Source organism: Somniosus microcephalus, chromosome 21 (assembly GCF_052327205.1).
Source record: "Somniosus microcephalus isolate GS21.2 chromosome 21, FLI_Smic_1.0, whole genome shotgun sequence".
Classification (NCBI taxonomy): Eukaryota; Metazoa; Chordata; class Chondrichthyes; order Squaliformes; family Somniosidae; genus Somniosus; species Somniosus microcephalus.
The window spans coordinates 67,624,733-67,648,206 of record NC_141007.1 but is presented as its reverse complement, the minus strand read 5'-3'; the positions used below and the strand labels follow the sequence as shown (position 1 = coordinate 67,648,206).

The 23,474-nt window shown below is 42.4% G+C and overlaps 1 protein-coding gene across 5 annotated transcripts in view; it reads right to left on the bottom strand.

The window, feature by feature from the left end:
* Positions 1 to 417: 417 nt before the first annotated feature.
* cep131 (centrosomal protein 131) overlaps positions 418 to 23,474 on the bottom strand; it is a 94,856-nt gene continuing 71,799 nt past the window's right edge. For all 5 annotated transcript variants that reach the window (XM_085963834.1, XM_085963836.1, XM_085963835.1 and 2 more), the window contains 9 exons: positions 21,521 to 21,722; positions 19,125 to 19,232; positions 15,788 to 15,905; positions 13,686 to 13,760; positions 10,182 to 10,324; positions 7,594 to 7,771; positions 3,612 to 3,808; positions 2,292 to 2,352; positions 418 to 615 (listed from right to left, as the gene is read on the bottom strand). In XM_085963834.1, the coding sequence (XP_085819960.1) occupies positions 544 to 615; positions 2,292 to 2,352; positions 3,612 to 3,808; positions 7,594 to 7,771; positions 10,182 to 10,324; positions 13,686 to 13,760; positions 15,788 to 15,905; positions 19,125 to 19,232; positions 21,521 to 21,722 (1,154 nt within the window). In that variant the 3' untranslated portion in view covers positions 418 to 543. The remainder of the gene's footprint in view (positions 616 to 2,291; positions 2,353 to 3,611; positions 3,809 to 7,593; positions 7,772 to 10,181; positions 10,325 to 13,685; positions 13,761 to 15,787; positions 15,906 to 19,124; positions 19,233 to 21,520; positions 21,723 to 23,474) is intronic.

Sequence of the window (23,474 nt, the reverse complement as noted above, 5' to 3'; positions counted from 1 at the left end):
AAGGATTGTACCAGCTGCAGCAGATCTCATTTGTTTAGTAACACTTACACTGTGGGGAAAAACAATGTTGGCAGTTATTTGTCAGACCTTCAGTCCAGCTTGGTACTGAATTACTTTGATTCACGCTGGGTGGAAACATTTGTTTGAATCAGTGAATTGAAGAAATGAGTCATTTAATTGCTGCACAATACTGAAACTAGTTGACTTTTTTTAAAATAAATTCCATCATGCTACACATTACAGCTAACATACAAAACAAGGACTGCAATTTGGGAAAATATTACAGTACTTAATGTAGAAAAATAAAAACCGTTTTTCTTTAAAAGACTGTTTAGGCAAACATACAATGTTCGATTTGGACAACTGAACCACAGCGAGATTATTGATCAAAAACAAACATTAAATTAGTGTTATTCTCTTGGCATTTTCACAAACGGCTCGCACTTGTTCACATCACATGAGCAACTCAGTGAGCGAATACTCCCAGTGCGATGCTTATGGTCTCTGGGAACGCAATGGCTTCTGCTAAACTGGTCTCCACGTTCATTTGCCAAGGAGCTGCTTTCTCTGTTGCTCAAGCAGGGCTTCGAGATGGTCTGCTCTTTTAAGTGCGGCCTAAACACAGAGAATGATGATGAATATATAAGGGAAATGAATGGCAAAATTTAGGACAACATCAGGAAGTATTCCTTTCCAGAGAGGGTGACTAAAAGGTGAAGTGGGTTGCTAGGGTAGCTGGCTTAGGGTTTATAGAAATGGTTGATGTGAACAGGTGATGATAGGGATGGTATTTAGTATAAAACCAAATCGACTGAAGGGCCTTCTTTACTGAAGCCTATTTTGTAAAATCTAACAATGCTAAAACATTTCATTTCCAGATTTCTACATAAAAATGTACAATTTTTGTGCAAAAGTGCTAAATTTTTCCAACTTGGAACGATGGATACAAAACTCCAAATAGTGGCACACACAACGTAACTTCTTTATTATAAAATATTTAAGAACTTTAAATTCTGTTTACTTCTTTTTGGTCGTCTTCTTTTTGAAAATATATATTCTGATTTAAACAGTTAGCAATGAAAATCCAATCTCTCTGCCACTTTATACTCTTGAGGCACAAGGCCCACAAGTGCAGCCACTGAACAGGCAGTTCACAGCTTAGAATGCCAATGGGCAGGTATTGTGAGGCTGACTGAATCGTGCAGGCGGAAATGTCTGCAGCAGAGTTAAAAGATTATCTGGGTGCACGCTCCTTCAAGGAGGAGTGTGAACGGGGGGACTAGCTCAAATGTCAGCTATTCTATATAATCTATATAAAAATGTAAAAGCCTGAATTCTGCCAGGTGAGGAAATATTTGGCGCCTTACTTCTATTTTCGAGTTCCATTTAAAAACAAGCCTTTTTAGGTCTTCATACTCATGGGGAAGCTAGCTAATTAACATCAGCAATGGGATAATTAGGGAGAAGCTTCACTGGAAACATCCTTTCCCCCGCCTAAGCTGCTTTTATATTGGCTTTGGTACCATCAAGGCAGGTGATCAATCCGAAGTAAATCTGCTGGGTTCACTAAGGAAGATCCAGGAAAAAAATAGCCCTTAGCAAATCCAGCAGGCTGTGTGAAGCTCTGGCACTCGGAGCCAGAAGCCCGAGAACCCTATCAAGCCCAATATTAATGCAACTAAAGAAGCACCCAAGTCCATATTTATTACTGGACAAGAGTGGCGGTGTATTTCCATTACAATCGTGATTACACTTCCAACGAAAAGTACTTCATTGGCTGTAAAACACTTTGGGACGTCGGGTGATCGTGAAAGACGCTATAGAAATGCAAGTCTATTTTTAGAAGCAAAAATGGCATCAAGTTCGACTGCCAAAAGGTTAAATGCAGTGCTCCTCCATTCAAACCGAAGAAAGAACCTAACCCCGATTGGGAATTCAGCCATGACGTGGTAAATTTAATATTTTTCTTTTCATGGTAAAGCCGGGAAGAAGAGGGTATTTGTTTTGGGGCGGGGAGAAGGGGGGGGGGGGGGGGTTGGTATTTGAAAATAGGTCCATTGTACATCAATATCATGAAGCATTCATTTAAGTAGAGTTCGCTGCACTTTAAAAAAGCCTCAGAATTATGAGACCAGACCAGCAAACACTTTGACTGATTGCTATTTAATAGTATGATACAAACACAACCGAATGCCACAGATTCTGTATGCTCAAATTTAAGTAGTCGGTGACAATTTTGAAAACAGGCGAGGGAATAAATACTTAGCTGATTTAAAAAAAATAACACTCACTTCATATTGTTTTCGAAGATTATTCACTGCCTCTTCTTTCTTTACAATAGCAACTTTTACTCTAAAACAGAAAAAACAAATTCACACGGTTACTGTCATGCAAGGTGAATCAGTTTTGAACGCCAGCAAGCCACGATGTCACAGGTTCTGATGAAGAATTCCATCTCTAACATTAATCTTCCCATTGCAGGTGTTGAGTGACCTGCTGTTGCATCGAGCGTACAGCACAGAAACAGGCCATTTGGCCCAACTCGTCTATGTCAGCATTTATGCTCCACACCAGCCTCCTCCCAACCCTACTTCATATAACCCTATTCAACTTCTATTCCTTTCAACCTCATGTGCTTATCTAGCCTCCCCTTAAAGGCATGTGTGCTATTCGCCTCAACTACTCCCTGTGGTAGCACATTCCACATTCTAACCAATCCTTGGGTAAAGAAGTTTCTTCTGAATTCCCAATCGGATTTATTAGTGACTATCTTATATTTATGACTACTAGTTTTGGACTCCCCATAAGTGGTAACATCTTCTCTACGTCTACCCTATCAAACCCTTTCATACGACCTATATCGGGTCACCGCTCAACTTTCTCTTTTCTAGAGAAAAGAGTCCAGCCTGCTTAGCCTTTCCTGTTAAGTACAGGAAACTTTGTGATATCCGGCACCGACGGGACCGAGCTGTTGACGTTCCATCAAAACTGCCAGCGCTAATGTTAAAACATACGGAGCTTTTGAGCTCCGTATCTAGCAACAAACCCTGTTGCAACAGCTTCTAAACAGTCGGCCGTAGCTTGCAAGCGTCTTTGTAGCTAAGCAACAGCTTTAGCTAGACCTTGCAGAGCCTGACTGGTGAAAAAAAAGTAACGAAAAGAAAAAAAACTTACTGAACCGACTCCTGAATTTTGCCGGTGGATCGAGCATTCCGGACAGTTAACCTCCGGATAAACCAAAGTTTCCTGTATATACTCTCAGTTCTGGTATCATCTTTGCAAATCTTTTTTGCACCTTCTCCAATGCCTCTATATCCTTTTTATAATATAGAGACCAGAACTGTTCATAGTACTCCAACTGTGGTCTAACCAAGGTTCGATACAAGTTTAACATAACTTCTCTGCTTTTTAAATTCTATTCCTCTAGAAGATATTGCACATGTAATTAGCATTACTGACACAAAGATATTGCACGTGCAACTTCTACACATTATAAAGAATTATTTTCCAAGAACAGGACTTCATCACAGTTTCACGTTCAAACATTAATCTGGCATTGGAGTAAATCTGAGCCTCTAGGATCCTGCAAATCTAAACATGCTTCATCTCACCGTTTATGGACCTCCTCCAGCTCATCCTCCTTCTCCTTAGTGATTCGTTCCACCTCCAACCGGTGACGTGCTCTCACCTCAGACACCTCGGTCTTCAGCCGCTTGTTTTCTTCCTCAGTGCATACCAACCGGTCTGCAAACTCTTGACGAATGACTTCTGCCAAACTGTTTCTCTCTTCTGTGAGTATGTCTTTGATCTGGTTCCAAAACGAAAAATAAAATGACATTAAATTACTCTAACCCCACAATAATCCAAAGGCATATCTTTATTAGGTTTCATATAATCATAATGACAGTGTCCCACAATGCATTTTATTTTTAAAAGAATGAATGTGCAATATTAATAAATTGGTCCGTGCATATTTTGCTACAGGTGGTGGTGCTGAGAATTTGTAACTGAAGAAACACCAAGCACATTGGGGCCAGCTCTTGGAGGCTTACTTAGCACAAGCTCCTGTTCCCAAAGTACTTCTTAGGAAGAGAAAGTGAAACAGCAACACAGACAGGCAAGTGCAATGACCCAACCAAGAGAGCCATGAGTGGACAGGGTCTTTGTACTATTTTATACTATTGACAGCTGAAACCTAGCTGTGACAAGGTTGCCCAGGTAATGTGGTATATGATTTTACACCATGTACCAACTTTGGAAAATGGCTTTGATGCTCTTCCAGAGATTAACTGTCCATTAACCTACTTTCATGTCACCCTTGGTTCAGTGGTCGCACTCTTGCCTCTAACTCAAAAGGTTGTGGTTTCAAACCACACACCAGAGACTTGAGAACATAATCTAGGCTGACGCTTCAGTACAGTACGGAGGGAGTGCTGCACTGTCGGAGATGCCGTCTTTTGGATAAGACGTTAAACCGAGGCCCTGTCTACCTCTTCAGGGCAAGGGGAGGAACTTCAAGCTGCCACAGGGCCCATCAGGGCTTTTATAGGTCAGGTAATTTCATTTAAATAAGTTGTTTGCCTCACAACCTCCGTCAATTGGCATATGCATAAATGACACTGGGTAAGATTCGAGCCATGGGGCAACTTTCAAGTTGTGCACTTACGTTTGCAGCAAACCTATTGGGTGTGATGTTTCAGAGGCCAAGATTCTGAGTGGCATATTGAATGACTGCATTTTTTAAGTGTGCGTCAGGCTTGCTCTTAAGTTATGTGAATAACAAGCTGTAAAAGATTTCAGAGCTCCCACCCTGATCACTGAAGCACCTGGCCACAGCCAAACTCCTCCGCCCACCCCTGGTCAGGCACATGTGCTCCCATCATGCCGGAAGCAGTGCAGGGGGCCCACCCTTCCCGTTTAAATGACCCTGACTGTGGGATTTCCAACGGGATTGAAGACTTCCGCACTGGGCAAGCAGTAGTACCCCAAAGACTTCCTCAGGAATTTCAGGGTTGTGCTCGTTAATTGTCAGCCATTTTCACTAACATCATTTCACTGTCAATCATACAAATATTTCCAGGCCAGAGGGAACATTGAGTAATTATGTCTTGGCGCTCTCCATTACCAAGGCTGATGGTTAAAGGTTTTTAAAACTGCTGATATGTTGTCACAGTGACATGGAAGCTCTCTTCTCTCAAGTTGAAGGAGGCACACTTCTTTTCTTTTCTCTCCTCACCTCCCATTTTTTGCTCACACTCATAGCCTCAAGTTTATTCTGGCACTCTCCTCCTCTTTGGTGTCAGTCTTGTTTTAGTGGTGGCACGGAATCAGAAGGTTGCAGGTTTAAACCCCACTCCAAAGAATAGAACGCTTATCCTAGGTTGACTCTTTTTCAACTTCTTCCTAAATCCTGGGAAAACCGCTTTTAACAATCTGTGTGTGAAATTAGTGAGCCAACACCAACACCAGTAATTGTACCATTCTTTGAGCTACGACCAGAAGATTTAGATTGTGCTGATGACCTTTGTGAATTGACAAAGAATGAATGGAATATTCACGAGAGGACCAATGCTGCTGATTATTGTGGAAACAATATCAGGCAAAGATAGTGGCAAAAAAGGCAATGGTGACAGCAGTAAGAGAGGTCAGAGGAAGACCAGAACTATGCTCGGCGAGGAGAAACCTCCGTAGGTAGCCACACAGACACAGTCACATTCAAAGATAAACAAAAACTCTTTTGGAAAGTTGGCAACAAAAAAAAAAGGGCAAATAGAATTATATAGAATTTACAGCACAGAAACAGGCCATTCGGCCTACCTGGTCTGTGCCAGTGTTTATGGTCCACATGAGCCTCCTCCCACCCTACTTCATCTAACCCTATCAGCAGATCCTCCTATCCCTTTCTCCCTCATGTACTTATCTAGCTTCCCCTTAAATACATCTGTGCTATTTGCTACAACCACTCCATGTGGCAGTGAGTTCCACAGCCTGCCCACACTTGCAATTTAGACTCACATTTTAGATGACCACATACAGCTTGTGCCTATGAAATCACATACTAACACGAGCTGGAGGGGAAGAGATTAAACTGTGTGTTGCGAGGAGGGGGTAGGAGAATTTGAAGAAATGAGTTTAAAAAGTAGCTAAATACAGGAAACTTTGTGATATCCGGCACCGATGGGACCGGCGTGTTGCCGATCTATCAAAACTGCCGGACATACAAAGTTAATGTTGAAGCATACGGAGGTTTTCATCTCCGTATCTGACAACAAACACTGTTGCTTAGCAACAGCTTCTAAAGAGTCGGCTGCAGCTGCAAGCGTCTCTAGCTGAAGCTGTTGCTATAGCTACAGACCTTGCAGTGCCTGACTGGGAAAAAAAAAGAACGAGAACTAAAAAAACTTATAGAAAACGGCTCCTGATTTTTGCCGTTCAATCGAGTATTCCGGACATACAACCTCCGGATAAACCAAAGTTTCCTGTAATATTACTTTGAAGACTATGCAACTGGCACCTCATCTCCACTCTTACACACAGATAAAGACACTAGAAACAAAAATGGGCTGCTCCAATTTGAGGAATGTCTCCCATAAAATCTGTATGCACTTCACAATCACTGTCAGGAGAATAACATTAAATAGCAATGGAAGATTAACAGGGGCGATGGGCATGGGGTGAGTTAGTTGTCAGAAGAACTGGATGAAAAATCCACTTGCAAGATAGAAGAACAAAATGGAATGGTACGGGACCGAATCAAGCAATGAACTGGCAATCACATGGGAAAAGCACAAGACTATGAAGACTGAAATTATCTGACAAAAGTCACAGAACTTGTGCAGAGACAGAGGAGCAGATTAATAGTCCAAAGTCAATATTGCCCTAGGGTCTCTGCGAAAACACATCATGGGTCGCCCACCATTTAACAAGGCAGCCTCAGAAGAAACAATTGGAGGTTTCTGGTAAATTTACCATGAACATGAGTCAATGTTCCAACTGATCTACTTTCAGAGCAAAAGGTTAGTTTGATAAATCAGATAACTTGATCACATAATTAAAATCAAGTTCAGCTGCCTTCTCTGGGGTTATTTTATTTAGACACAACTGGTAATAGTGGATCAAGATGTCCATTTTGTACTTTATGCTCAGTTCACAATTTTTCTCCACATTTCTCAAAGCAGTAACACATAGCGGTGTCGGGTCCTGCAGACGCTATCAACCCATTAGTATTGTACCCAAGTGGCCATTCTTAAATAGCGAGCACAGACAGGCTACTTGATGGTTACAAAGCATCAATTTTGTTCATCCTCAACATCCACAAATGTCCAGCAGGGACCACCGCACAGCAATCATGAGTGGGAACTCTAGCCAACTTTCTGCTCCCCTTAGCCGAGAGCACGGAGGCTAATTATAGTTGCTGCACTGGCACCAAAGCTGAGATAAGCTAACTCTCCACAAATGAGGGACTGAATTGACCAGATTTACTAGCACCATGATATTGAATACCATTTATGGAGATGGGGCATGATAGAATGGTCTTATGATGTAAAGTGTGAAAGAAATGGCAAACAACATCAAAAACCACATCAGTGTTACCTTTTTTATATCTTCTATTTCTTGTTCTTTATATCTGAATAATCCCTTGAACCGGATAGTCTCTCCCTCCGCTTCCATCAGCTGTGCCTTAAGCTCATTGCATCTTTCCTGCAGATTGCGTTCTGAACGTTCCAGCTCCCTCAGCTCCGATTCATATTTGTGACGAACATGCTTAATCCTACAAGAAGTTAGTTTTACGTATTGGCTTGTAGCTGTGTTTCACTTGGTTTAATATAGCAGTATTAGCCTTTCCAAATGAAAGTTTATTTTGTCCCTGATAATGGTTTCCAATAACTTCCCCACCACCAATGTTAAGCTGACGGCCTGTGGTTTCCTGGTTTATCCCTCTCCCTTTTCTTGAATAGTGGTATAACATTAGCAACCCGCTAGTCCTCTGCCACTACTCCTGTATCCAATGAGGATTGAAAGATTGTGACCAATGCCTCTGCTATTTCTACCTTTGCTTCTTTTAGCAACTTATGATGCATTCCATCCAGACCAGGTGACTTACCAACTTTCAGTTTTGCTAATCTTTTTAAGTATGTCTTCTCCATCTATTACTATCCTGTCCATAACTTCCCTCTCCTCTTTTAGTGTAACCTTCTCCTCATTTGTTTCCTTTGTGAAGACAGATGCAAAGTACTCATTTAATACTTTAGCCATGTCCTCTGCCTCTACATGAAGATTTCCCTTGGGTCCTTAATAGGCCCAACTTTTTCCCTAGCTAACCTCTTACACTTTATATCTTTATAAAATGTTTGAGAGTTCAATTTAATGTTGCCTGTTAATCTTTTCTCATAACCTCCCTTTGCTTCCTGTATTAACTTTTTCCAAGTCCCTGCTGTACTTTCCCTAATCTTCCTGATTATTAACTGAATCTTGCTCCTGAAACTGGTCATAAGATAAAACAAAAAAAAGGGAGGCTTAACTTTTATTTCCTTTGTCATCCAGGGCGCACTAGCTTTGGATGCTCCACCTTTTCTCTTGAAAAGGAATATGCTCAGTTTGGACCTGAACTACCTCTTCCCTGAATGCCTTCCATTGCTCCATTACTGTTTTACCCTGCAATCGCCTTTTCCAATCTACCTGTGCTCGGTCCCTTCTTAAATCACTGAAATTAGCTCTTCCCCAGTTGAGCATTTTTACCTTCGATATTTTCTGGTCTCTTTCAATGTTCCCTCTAATTTTTTTTTTCCGTGCGCAGTCCCTTTAAATTTGCTGCGCAGCCGCACAGCAAATTTAAAGGGACCGCGCACACTTGTGAGCGGCCAGCACAGGACTTCCGGATTGATGCGCAGGACTTCCGGATTGCTGCGCAGCCATGGGCCCGGCCGCGCAGTTTAGGGAGAACATTGGTCTCTTTCCATAATTACTCTCAACCGAATGATGCTGTGGTCATTGTTAGCTAGATAATCTACTGTAACACACTCCACTTGCCCTATTTGAATTCATACAACCAGATACAACACTGCTTCCTTCCCTGTTGGACTGGAGACATATTGATCGAGAAAGTTCTCCTGTACACATTATCAGAAATTCCTCTCCTTCCCTATCCTTAGCACTATGATTTTCCCAGTCTATATTAGGGTAATTAAAGTCTCCCGATATTACCGCTCTATTTTTGTTACACGCTGTTGAAATTTGCCAACAAATTTGCTCATCTCCTTCTCACTGTTTGGAGCTCTATCAAAAATCTCCCAGCAATGTCCCCCCCTGTTCCTTAACTCAAGCCAAACAGATTCTGTCCTAGAACCTTCTAGTATATCATTTCTATTTAGAACTGTAACATCATCCTTACTCAATACTGCCACACCCCCTCCATTTATTTCTTCCCAATTATTCCTGGTTACCAAGTATTCAGGAATGATAAAGAACCCATTCCTGCCCTTGTTTGAGCCATGTCTTGGTTAATGCAGCCACATCATAATCCCATGAGGTAACTTGTGCCTGCAGCTCACCAACCTTATTAGTTACACTGCGGACATGGACATACATACAATTTAATATCTCCTTCGTCACTTCTGCTATTTTCCTCAATCTGGTCCCTGCAATTTCTGGGATATTTCTAATTTTACTGCTGTTTATCTCTCTCTGTCCTCCAATCTCATTGCTGCTCCTTTCTGCTATTTTCTGGTCCCACCCCCACCCCGTCAAATTAGTTTAAACCCTCCCCAATTCCATAATTGCACATAAGAGGTCAAATACAGTCTGAGATAAACAGGCTATTATGCGCCTCAGCCAGTCTCTATATTTTATATATAAAAATGTATAGAGAACAAAAAAACTGCTCAGATAATATCTTTGAATATATCCAAGCTATGAAGTAAAATCATTCTCGTTAGCCAATTACTCTCCATGGTACGTATATATTAAACCTACATTGTTAGAACATACTTGGTACATCCACAAAATTGAGGAAACATGTTGAAAGGGGCAGAGTGCAGCTAGATTGTTTGCAATTTTAAGCCGCTTTTCAAAATACTAGTTCAGCTTCCTAACATAGGACACAGTGGAAGAAAATCCTACTTTTTCCTCATTTCCGATAGGATATAAATGTTTGCACAAAAAAATTCTGAAAATGTTCTCACGTATTTTCAGCTATCCTCTCAGACTCATGCTTAGAAATTCGGACTTCTTCCTCCAGGCGCTGGATAACCAGCTCGATCTCCTTATCTCGTCCTTTGCGGGCCTCTTCTTTTAATCCTCGTTCACGGGTAAGTAACCAAGCCTCCTACACAAGAAGAGAAATGGTTTAACCTAAAGGCAAATAACCACGGTGTCCTTGTGATGCGTGATTTGGCAATTCCAACTTTGAAGATTCACTTTACCAACCCTTTGCGGAAAAGTGAAGTATTGTACTGCCAAACTATTTTAACCAAGTTGATCAACACTTATGTTTCCACAGATTTCTGTATCAATAGAAGTAGTTTTGGAAGTTACACAAAGTCTAAATGCTGAAAGTACACAAACATTCATATATCACCAATCACAAATAGCTATTATCCCAATATGGCATTTAATCAGGGCCCTTTTGTCTTTACCGTCTAACATGTTTAACAAAACCCTTCCTTCAGATTAATATTAGAGGTAAAAGCTGGCCTACTATTCCAGAAATCGGAGGGCTCCGCAAAGCTTAAACCAGATTGATTTGACTCTGGGTAAAGAAGTTATTCCTGATATCTTGGAAGTTTGCAAATGGTTATTTATACACTTTGATTTACTTTTCCACCTTACTTAATAATCTGGGGCTACCTTATCTATGCCGATTAATCTTCTATATACTTCGATGAGGGCTTCCCTTAACTGTCTTTTCTTTAAATTTGTAAAGTTTAAACATCTCTAATTTTTCCAAATACTTCATCCCCTTTACAGTTAGAATCAGTTTTATTGTCTTTCCCTGCAGCATATAGTTTTTTCTGGCCTGGTGACCAAAACTAAGCACTTTATTCTAACTATACTTAAACTTTTAGAACTGCTTCTGTAGACTGGCATTCTACTGCTCATACTTGCTGAATCGCATTCTCTAGACATTCAAAATGTCATGCCTACTATTACTTCCATGTCCTTTTCTAAGTCTCTGTGTGCTCATTCAATTGCATCCATTTTATACTTACAATATATATTTTTTTCAATCTAACTGTTGCAATACCTTGTGTAATCTAACTTGTCCCATTACCACCTCCTTTTGTTTTGTACAATCATACCTTTTGTCATTTAATCTCTCCTGCCTTCCACCCCATCACAGACCTTCCCTTTTGATCTTTCCTCCCCTCCCCCCACCCTTTCCCTGCCTTTGCATTTGCTTAAAACCAGTCATATTGCTAACTTTTTCCAGTTCTGACGAAAGATCATCGACCTGAAACATTAACTTTATTTCTCTCTCCACAGATGCTGCCTGACCTGCTGAGTATTTCCAGCATTTTCTGTTTTTTATTACAGATTTCCAGCAACTGCGGTATTTGGCTTTTAATTTGTTGCAATATCGTACCCACTTATCTTTCTCGGTGTTAAATTTTGTTTGCCATGTGTCTGTTCAATCTAAATATTTTCGCAGCATCTTCTGTCTATACTGCTCTCCCTAGTTTAATGTTATCAGCAAAGTTCACCAGTTCATAGTTGGTTTTGGTATCCCGATCTGCACACTTTTAAAATGCAAGGATTGCAATAGCTAATCGTGCTTTACCAAGCCATTTCTCCAACCAAGTATTTCGCAATAATGAGATGCAACCTCAGCTGTATTAACATTGCAGAAAATATTGGTGGGAATTGTTTACAGGCCCCCAAACAATAGTTGGGGGCAGAGTATAAATCAGGAAATTAGAGGCGCATGTAACAAGGGTAATACAGTAATCATGGGGGACTTTAATCTACATATAGACTGGGCAAACCAAATTTGCAGCAATAGTGTGGAGGATGAATTCATGGAATGTATGCAAGATAGTTTTTTAGATCAGTATGTTGAGGAACCAACTAGGGAACAGGCTATTTTAGATCTAGTATTGTGCAATGAGAAAGGGTTAATAAATAACCTTGTCATAAAGGGGCCTTTAGGGAAGAGTGACCATAATATGATAGAACTTTATGTTGAGTTTGAAAGTAATTTAGTTAAATCCAAACAATAAATCTAAATCTAAACAAAGCAAACTACATAGGTATGAAGGGCGAGTTGGCTAAGGTAGATTGAGAAACTACATTAAAAGGTATGACAGTAGACAAGCAGTGGGTAGCATTTAAAGAATTAATACATAATTTACAACAAAAACCCCATAGGAAAAGTGGTCCAACCTTAGCTAACAAGAGAAGTTAAAGATAGTATTAGATCAAAGGAAGAGGCTTATAATGCTGCCAAAAAGAGTAGTAAGCCTGAGGATTGAGAGGATTTTAGAATTCAGCAAGGAGGACCAAGAAATTGATAAAGGGAAAATAGAATATGAGAGTAAACTAGCGAGAGACATAAAAACAGACTGCAAAAGCTTCTATAGGAAAAGATTAGCAAAAGTAAATGTGGGTCCTTTACAGGCTGAGACAGGAGAAATTATAATGGGGGATAAGGAAATGGCAGAGAAATTAAATAAATACTTTGTGTCTGTCTTCACAGAAGAAGATGCAAAAAACTTCCCGGAAATAGTGGAGAACCAAGGGTCTAGCGAGAATGAGGAACTGAAAGAAATTAGTAAAAAAAAAAAATAGTACTGGAGAAATTAATGGAACTGAAAGCCGATAAATCCCATGGGCCTGATGGCCTACATCCTAGGGTTTTGAAAGAGGTGGCTATAGAGATAGTGGATGCATTGGTTGTCATTTTCCAAAATTCCATAGATTCTAGAACGGTTCCTGCGGATTGGAAGGTAGCAAATGTAACCCCACTATTTAAGAAAGGAGGGAGAGAGAAAATGGGGAACTACAGACCAGTTAGCAAATAATAATAGGATTGGGCAGAGTCAACACGGATTTATGAAAGGGAAATCGTGTTTGACAAATCTGCTAGAGTTTTTTGAGGTTATAACTAACAGGATAGATAAGGGGGAAATCAATGGATGTGGTGTATTTGGATTTTCAGAAGGCATTCGATAAGGTGCCACACAAGAAGTTATTAAACAAAAGTAGGGCTCATGGGATTGGGGGCAATATACTAGCATGGATTGAGGACTGGTATTGGCTAACAGCCTATATTCTCTGGAATTTAGAAGAATGAGAGGTGATCTCATTGAAACATACAAAATTCTTACAGGGCTTGACAGGGTAGATGCTGAGAGGATGTTTCCCCTGGCTGGGGAGTCTAGAATCAGGGGTCACAGTCTCAGAATAAGGGGTCGGCCATTTAGGACTGAGATGAGGAGAAATTTCTTCACTCAGAGGGTGGTGAATCTTTGGAATTCCCTACACCAGAGGGCAGTGGAGGCTCAGTCGATGAGTATATTCAAGACAGAGATCGATAGGTTTTAGAATACTAAGGGAATCGAGGGATATGGGGATAGTGCAGGAAAGTGGAGATGAGGTAGAAAATCAGCCATGATCTTAATGGCCTACCCCTGCTCCTAGTTCTTATGTTAACACACATTGTGTAGAAATGCTTAACAATATTAAATTACCTGTTTCTTCGTGTAATTTTCTTCCCAGGCCTGTTTCTCAATTTCTAGTCTTTCTTTCAAGGATTGAATTTCTGCCTGATCAAATAAGCACACAGAAAAATGAAAAAAGTAATAGATTAATAGTTCAGTTTGTGTGCATTTCCCTTTCAGCCAAAAAAATAGGGTGAAATAAGACCCCAAAATCTCTCTGCGGAATATTAGTATGCCAAACAAAAAAGAAAACATTGTACCCGCTCCCCCAGTAGTTTAGCTAGGCCAGGAAAGTCCCAAGTTCAATTCCCAGTCTGTACTGAACTGGCTTATCTTTGATTGGAGCAAAGGTGCTATAATTGACATCAGTGCCTCGGAGTTGGGGGGAGGGGGGTAAAGGCATGCAGAGTTCACGCTCATGATTGCTATTCAGCTACTGCTGTTAGAAATGCACAGGCGTGGACACACATTTTTGTAGTTTTTGATGCTTATTGAAACATATAAGATACTGAGGGGCTCGACAAGGTAGATGCAGAGAAGATGTTTCCCCTCATGGGGGAATCTAGAACTAGGGGGCATAGTTTCAGAATAAAGGGGCGCCCATTTAAAACTGAGACGAGGAGGAATTTCTTCTCTCAGGAGGGTCGTAAATCTGTGGAATTCTCTGTCCCAGAGCGCTGTGGAGGTTGGGTCACTAAATACATTTAAGGTGGATATAGACAGATTTTTGAACAAGATCAGATCAGCCATGATCTCCTTAAATGGCAGAGCAGGTTCGAGGGGCCAAATGGCCTACTCCTGCTCCTATTTCTCATGTCCTTAATTTTCTATGTGGCCATTTGAACTGCTCAGCTAACAGCCCCCTGCAGAAGCCACGTTTCCCTATACTAAGGATCAATTGGTCCTCACCTTTGGACCTTGCCCGGTGATTAGGAGAGGACACTGTTTTCAGGTACCCCTTTTCAAGCAAACTGGATTTGGGGTAAACAGACAGTAGAGTAATTCAACTGAATGGAAATAAGGGTGGTAAGGTTAGTCATGGAATACTTTCAGACTGTTGTAAAGTGCAAGCCAGTATGTGTATGGTCGGAAACACTGCGGTGGGCAGTGGCCATTGAAACAACATGGGGTTGCTGATCTCTTTCCTGACCGCAATACAATGACCTCTGCTGGAGGTGTATATGGAAGGAGTGCAGTGCAGATTCACCAGAAAGTTACCAGGGCTCCAAGGGTTAGATTATGAGGAGACATTACATCAACCAGGCTTACATTCCCTGGAATGTAGAGAAGGTTAACCAGTGATTTGACTGAGGTTTTTTGATTTTGAAAGGAATGGATGGGGTAGATAGAGAGAAACCTTTTCCACTGGTGGGGGAGTCTAGGACAAGGGGACATAACCTTAAAATCAGAGCCAGGCCGTTCAAGAGAGAAGTTAGGAAACACTTCGTCACGCAAAGGGTGAAGTGTGGAACTGTCTCCCACAAAAAGCAGTAGACGTTAGTGACGTAAGAAAACTACTAGGCACTTGGTCTAAGCGTTAAACAAAGCTTTAATCAACTGTTTTACAACATGGAGGTCTAGTTGTGTCCTTCACTAGTTCCTGTTAAGAATGTCCTGCGCAAGCTGGGCCCATGCCCGAGTATTTATACTCTCCCTGGACAGCGCCACCCGTAGGTCGCTCAGTATTATTTCATAAGTCTTTTTTTCATGAATGACTGATTCATGTCAGTTAGCTCAATTAATAATTTAAAATCTGGGATTGATAGATTTTTGCTAGACAAGGGTATAAAAGGATATGGAGCCAAGGCAGGCGGATGGAGTTAAGTTACAGATCAGCCCATGATCTCATGGAATGGTGGAACCGGCTCGAGGGGCTGAATGGGTTACTCCTGTTCCTATATGTATGGGACATCAGATAAGCGCAGGATCAGACTCTGCGGTGATATTCCCTACCGTTGAACGATCTGCCAACATCCACGTGAATATCTGCCAATAGGGCAAGGAATCAGAAGCTGTCTGACTCCTGTACAAACAAAGGAGGTAGTAGAAACTTGGCAAAAAAACAAACCACAAGGATTGTATAACAATGGTATTATGGCGCCGTGCCAGTACTTAGCACGAGTGAATTCTACCTGGTGGCGTCTTTCTTGCTCCTCCTTCGCCTTTTCAAATTCCTCTTTTAGGGCTTTGGTTACAAGGGAACAGTTCTCCTCCAGCTGTCGTTGCAGCTCATCCAATTCGGCTCGTTGCCTTTGATTTAGAAAAATAACCAGCTGTAAAATATGACTATCGTCTGTGTTTTAATGGGCAGAACCATTTCATACAACAGTACTGTATTACTATACTTAAATCCAGTAAGATAACATATAATCAATATAATCTGGCATATATGCCCACTTCATGACATATTGTAATGCCTTCCTGACACGCTTATTTCCATTACACCTCGCTGTCATGCTTTTCTATCACCAGTAAACTTATCTATTCACTAGCATAGGACCCACTGCAGTCACCCAGTCAGTTGAGGAATATAAGCTTTTTTTAAAAAGATCTACAAGATGGCGACCGAGTTGGAAGAGACTTTAGAAACTCACTCTACAGAGTGAGGAGAAAGGTGAAGAGACGTGGAGAGACACAAGTAGAGAAGAGAAGAGAAAGGGGGAAGAGAGAAGCTGAAGAGACAGAAAAAAAATCAGCAATACAAAGGTTAGAAGTCTTGCGTATAAGCATGCACTTGCTTAAGTTTTACCCTTTACTTCCTTTAACACTTTCCCGATCACACTTGGTTGATAACACGCTCATTATAAAGCAGCACTCAACGCCATGAGAGATTTGCCAATAGCAACATGTAGATACAAAATATCTTAAATATTTGCTCATTTAAAAACATTATTAGGAAGGAGGATGTCACTTAATGAATGTAATCAGATCGACTGAACCAAAATAAGCTTGATTTTTCCCTCAACATTTAAGGGCATCTTCTACCAAAGTCAAACATGACAATTTTTTTTTTAACCCCAAAAAATTAAATGCACACAAACTACAATACATAGGTACTCCACAATAGTGAACACATTCTATTTTTATGCGTTGCGCTGTAATTCAACAGTGATACAAAGTAAAGACAATTAAAAGCTGCTCTGTTTCTTGAATAATCTCAAAGGGGGAAAAATTCAGTAGCATTGCGCCTTCCGTTAGCATCCCGAGGGGGCGCAAAGCACCTAGCACCCGGGCGTGGCACCGCTAACGCCTCCCGCGAAATTCAGCAAGAGGTTAGTGGTGGCCGTAGCCGGTAGCGCCCTGCGGCGATTAAGACATCGCAGTGAGCAGCGCCCCGCGTCCTGGCTGCAAACTTGGCTCGTGCCCCCTGACCTACCACCAGACGCTGTGTCCGACAGGGTCAGGGTGGATTTTTTGCGGCCGGGGTGACATAAATTAAAGGGCAGGTGCCGCGTGGCTTTTTATTTTTTTATTTTTAGGGCCCCCTGCCAGCTCCTGCCCTCTCTCGCCTCCTCCTGCGGGGTGCTGGCCGCGATCGGTCAGCCCGGCACTCCTCGAGTGCCAGGCTCTTTTGCCGGCAACCCGCTCCCCGGTGGTCCAGCAGGGTCCCGGTGCGCACTGCGCTAGGCCCTGCCCCTGTAATCAGGGGAGGGAGGCCTGCAGTGCCGTGGTGACATGTGCCGACACGCGTGGCGCTGCGATATTCAATGGGAGTGCCCCAAGAGGGAGCGCCTCCAGTGGCGCCCCGCTTCCTGCTTGGGGAGCTACCATTCAATTTCGGGCGCCGGAGTGCTAACTTTGCCTTTTAGCGCCCCGACGAAGTTAGCGCCCCAAAGGGGGCGCGACCCAATTTTTCCCCCCAAAATGTTTAGACCATCAGTTTGGGCTACTGACATTTCAAGACTCTGAACTTTGACAATGTTCAACGTGCACCTTTAAGCATTAGAAGTGGCAGAGTTACTGGCCTTTCAATCACTGCCATACTGAACTAAATGAAGTGGTTTTAAAGGGAAGGGAACACAAAAGCACACAGGTTTTATTACATTCAGGGATCCATGTGGACACCATTTAGAGGACATGATTACCCTATTTTGAAAACATCAACTTCATCTACCTGATGAAGCACAATGATCTCCATCCTCAGAGGAATACTAATTACATCTCCACATCCATGCTGTTCTGACCTCAACTAGTGGTCCTGATCAGTGCTACTTTGTACAGTCCTCTTTTCAATAGAAATGGACCAGTTAATCATTTACAAGGGCAGTAACAATCATAAACACCATCCAAAGGGTTCACAAGCTGAGCCATACAAACCAGGAAGGTTCCAGGTTTAACCCCTGGTCTGTGCAGAGGTATCTGACCTCAGCTGGGCGAGACGAGGACACTACGCCTGGCCTCAGTCCCCTTGGTATCCAGTAACTCCTGCTGGAAGGCCAAGAGTGGACATCAGATGAGCTCAGATTTGGGTTTGGATGTGATGTTCTGTACAGCATGCTTAAACTCATTGGGCCAGAAATTAGGATCGGGTGCTTGCCGCGCGTGCAAGCCCCCGATCTGCACTCACCCTGCGCGCTGACATCTGAAGCCCGGGCCTGCTCGCATTTCCTGTCACTGGCCCGGTTCAGATGTCGCCGCGATGTGCTTACCTGATCCAGCGGCGTAGTTAGTGCGATGTGCCGGCTGGGATCAGGTGAGCACTCTGCAGCCAATCAGGGGAGGGGAAACTCATTCATGAGTTTGATAGTAAAGACTGTCAAACTCATGAAAAGTACAAGCGCCCAAAAGACTAGTTTAACTTTAATTAAAATGTAAAAATACATCCCAATAATTAAATAAACTATAAATAACTTTTAAAAAACTATTTAAAACAATTAATAAAAAAAAAATTCAAAAATTTTAATGAATTAGGGTCTAAAAATAAACTTACCTTACTGTAAAGTCCTTAAAAACAATGAAGCTGTGGAAAAAATGTAATAATTTTAAATAATAGACCACTTACCTTCAAGAATCCACTGCTTACGCCTCCTTTTTTCATTTCCAAAAAGTTCAGTCCCTTGCACACGTGCAAACCTGTCTAAACGAAGGAAGTTCAACGCATGCGCGCAGAGTCCTGCGCGCATGCGTTGGACCTCTTAACCCCTTAGTTCGATGAAGAGGAAATGCCGGTTTCCCGCGCATGCACTGTGCATGCTGGAATCCAGCACTTCCAACGGGCCCACGCGTGAGTACACCGTCCGTACTCATGCGTTGGGACCGGAATTACTGCACCATTGTGTAGGTTCACACATGAAACATGGCCACTTGGGTGAGGTACCAGATGGCCCAAGTGCCTGTGGAAACACAGCCCAGCAAGAAGTCACAACTTTCAGGACAGAAGGAAGGTAAGGGAGATAGCTAATAGAGGGAGAAAAAAAAAAAAGGACAGACGAGGACTATTCGAATTCCACATTATAGTGATATTCTCACCGAGCTGCTTGCTGGTTGAGACGTTCCTTCTCTTCAGCCACCTCAGCGTATAATCTCCTTCGCTGTTGTTGGATAGCTTGCTCCTCTTGTTCAAGCTGTTTCTCGTATCTGTTGGAGCACAGCAACAGTCACTTTCAAGACTTCATTCAAATAAAGCTTTAATCATTTTTCTTTAATAAGGTGAACATGTGCCTTTAATACTGAGGGAAATGAGCCGATGCCCTAGACAGTATCACTTACTCAGCAAAGGTCCCGGCAGACTGGAAAACTGCTAATGTAACACCCTTATTTAAAAAGGGCAGTAGACAGAAGGCTGGAAACTATAGACCGGTTAGCCTAACATCTGTGGTAGGTAAAATTTTGGAGTCCATTATTAAGGAGACAGTAACAGGACATTTGGATAATCATAATTTAATAGGACAAAGTCAGCATGGTTTTATGAAGGGGAAGTCATGTTTGACAAATTTGCTGGAGTTCTTTGAGGAAGTAACATATAGGGTGGATAAAGGGGAACCAGTGGATGTAGTGTATTTAGACTTCCAAAAGGCATTTGACAAGGTGCCACACAAAAGATTATTGCTTAAGATAAAAAATCACGGGATTGGGGGTAATATTCTGGCATGGATAGAGGATTGGCTATCTAACAGAAGGCAGAGAGTTGGGATAAATGGTTCATTCTCAGACTGGCAATCAGTAACCAGTGGTGTTCCGCAGGGGTCAGTGCTGGGTCCCCAACTCTTTACAATCTATATTAACAATTTGGAGGAGGGGACCGAGTGTAACATATCAAAGTTTGCAGATGATACTAAGATGGGAGGGAAAGTAGTGAGTGAGGAGGACATAAAAAACCTGCAAGGGGACATAGACAGGCTAAGTAAGTGGGCAGAGATTTGGCAGATGGAATACAATACTGGAAAGTGAGAGGTTATGCACTTTGGCAGGAAAAATCGTAGAGCAAGTTATTATCTTAATGGCAAGAAACTGGAAAGTACTGAAGTACAAAGGGATCTGGGGGTCTTGGTGCACGAAACTCAAAAGGTTAGTATGCAGGTGCAGCAAGTGATTAAGAAGGCCAATGGAATGTTGGCTTTCATTGCTAGGGGGATAGAATATAAAAATAGGGAGGTATTGCTTCAGTTGTACAAGGTATTGGTGAGACCGCACCTGGAATACTGCATACAGTTTTGGTGTCCATACTTAAGAAAGGACATACTTGCTCTCGAGTCAGTACAAAGAAGGTTCACTCGGTTAATCCCGGGGATGAGGGGATGGACATATGAGGAGAGGTTGAGTGGATTGGGACTCTACTCATTGGAGTTCAGAAGAATGAGAGGCGATCTTATTGAAACATATAAGATTGTGAAGGGGTTGGATCGGGTGGATGTTCCAGATGATGGGTGAAACTAGAACTAGGGGGCATAGTCTTAGAATAAGGGGCTGCTCTTTCAAAACTGAGATGAGGAGGAACTACTTCACTCAGAGGGTGGTAGGTCCATAGAATATGCTGCCCCAAAAAGCTGTCGAAGCTACATCGTTACATAAATTTAAAACAGAAATAGACAGTTTCCTAGAAGAAAAGGGAATTAAGGGTTACGGGGAGCGGGCAGGAATTTGGACATGAGTCTAGGTTCGGATCGGTCATGGCCCTGTGGGTAGCGGAGCCCAGGGGCTGTGTAGCCTGATCCTGCTCCTGTTTCGTGTGTCTAATTCTGTTAGATTCAGGAGATAGTCCTGTCATAGTGGATTGGCGGTTAGGATCAGATCAGCCATGATCTTATTGAATGGCGGAGCAGGCTCGAGGGGCCAATTGGCCTACTCCTGCTCCTATTTCTTATGTTCTTATGTACTGCATACTTTGAAACATCCATTTAATAAAAAATGGAGCACTGAAATTCATCTGGGCCCAATTGCTCATTTTGCCCTTTTCAAAGCATTCAAATCACCATGACTCAATTTGCAAAATGTCATGTCAGCAAAACTGGAAGAGACAAAAAAAATTCTTACATGAAGCTTTATATTGCTGACTAAGTACTTAATGAAAAATGCTTCTGCAGAATCTGGTCATTTATACAAAATCTTTTTTGATGGTGAAAGACTCTCCAGTTTAAAATGGCATTTTCTCTCCTTCCTCAGAATGCCATGTGCCACCCACAGACAATAGATCGGGCACATAACACTGCTCTAAAATCAGCTGCAAAGAGATTTATGCTCAAACTCGTGTCTGAGGTAGAGCACAAGCTCTCAGCTAAACTGATGCTTAAACTCAAAAACACACAAATCATTATTTTCTGGGAATATTGCCAACACATGGTCACTCACTCTGTGACTTTGGGGTGAATATTTAAGTGCTATTGGACTCGAGGCAAGCACCATTTGAATTATTTTTTTCCCCAAACCTCTGTCTGGCGAGATCTCGCTCCCTGTGGCACAGATCCTCTTTCTCCCTCTCCAGCTGTTCCCTCAGTTCTTCAGTCTGTCTGATGTACCTCTGAGCCGCACGCTCATCAGATTGCAGAAGTTCAGCCTCATGCAATGCTTTTAGCTTCTTGATCTCTTGTTTGTGTTTAGCTATTAGCTTCTGAATCTCTGGCTCCAGACCTGGAATTCAAACAATTTAGTTGTGCATATTCATGGTAAAGCCACTTCACCAAAGTTCCATACAGAACAGAATTGATGTAAGAAAACTACTAGGCACTTGGTCTAAGCGTTAAACAAAGCTTCAATCAACTGTTTTACAACATGAAGGTCTAGTTGTGTCCTTCACTAGTTCCTGTTAAGAATGCCCGTGCCCAAGTATTTATACTCTCCCTGGACAGCGCCACCTGTAGGCCACTCAGTATTATTTCATAAGTCTTTCTTTCATGAATGACTGATTCATGTCAAGAATTACATCAATTTCAACAACAACTCGCATTTATATGGTGCCTCTAACATAGAAAACCATCCCAAGGCGCTTCACCGAGGCGTAACCAGACAAAAATGGACATGAAGACAAAGAATGAGATATTGGGGAGGGGGCGGCGGGGGTGGAGGAGGAGGAATGTGTGACCAAAAGCTTGGTCAATGAGGTGGGTTTTAAGGAGGTTTATAAAAGGGGGAGAGGGAGTTGGAGGGGTGGAAGGGTTTAGGGAGTGAATTCCAAAGGGGCCTGAACAGCTAAAGGCATGGCTGCCAAAAATGGGGCAACGGGATTGGGGGGAGTGGGCTGCACAGGAGGCCAGAGTCAGAGGGACGGAGAGTTCGGAGGTGGGGGTGGTTTGTAGGGCTGGAGGAGGTTACACAGAGATAAGGAGCAGCAGGGCCATAAAGGGATTTAAACACGAGGATGAGAATCTTAAATTGGAGGCAAAGGGGGATCGGGAGCCAACGTGGGTCAGCGAGGGCAGGGGTGATGGGCGAGCAGGGCAGGATACGGGCAGCAGGGTTTTGGGTGATCTGAAGTTTACGGAGGGCAGAGAATGGGAGGCTGGCCAGGAGATCACTGGAATAGTTGAGTCGGGAGGTGACAAAGGCATGGATGAGGGCTCCTGCAGCAAATAGGATGAGCAAGGGTGGAGGCGGGTGATGTTATGGACACGGAACTCTGCTGTCTTTATGATGGAGCGGATATTGGGTCGGAGGGTCGGAAGCTCAGCTCAGCTCGGGGTTGAATAAGATGCCGAGGTCGCAAAGAGTTCAATTTAACTGACCATTTCCTTATCACTCCCAAAAGGGAAGGAATCAACCATTCAAGGAGAAAGAAACAGCCAGTAAAAGGTACATCGGCTGGCATGTTGCTTGCACTGGTTTGTAAGTTTAATATCTGCATTAAGGTGCAATCCGTGCATCAGATAAACAAGTCTCGGTGTTTCCCACCGGGTCCATGTTTTACTTTCGAAGTAAACCTGGGGTGGAGGAGAGGGATGAGAATAAAATTGTGCAGCTTGTCTTGTGGAATGAGCATTTCACTGTATGAACCTTACTCTAAACGGCGTGAAGTTGCTGTACCCATTTATCAATGTCTACAATCATTTTTTAAACACAGATGTACAATTTGTGTACTGAAATGTGCAGAGCAGTTCACTTACTTTCTAAGCATAGTAGACTAAGACTGCAATAGATTTTGTTTGTTAGACTAAATCAGGGAAGGGGCCAGCTTGTGATAAAGTCAAGTACCTGTGAAGACCTCATTGAATCATACAGCACAGGAGGCCGCCATTTGGTCCATTATGCCTGTGCTGACTCTTTGAAAGAGCTATCTAATTAGTCCCACTCCCCTGCTCTTTCCCCATAGCCCTGCAAATGTTTCCTTTTCAAACATATATCCAATTTCCTTTTGAAAGTTACCACTGACTCTGCTTCCACCAGCCT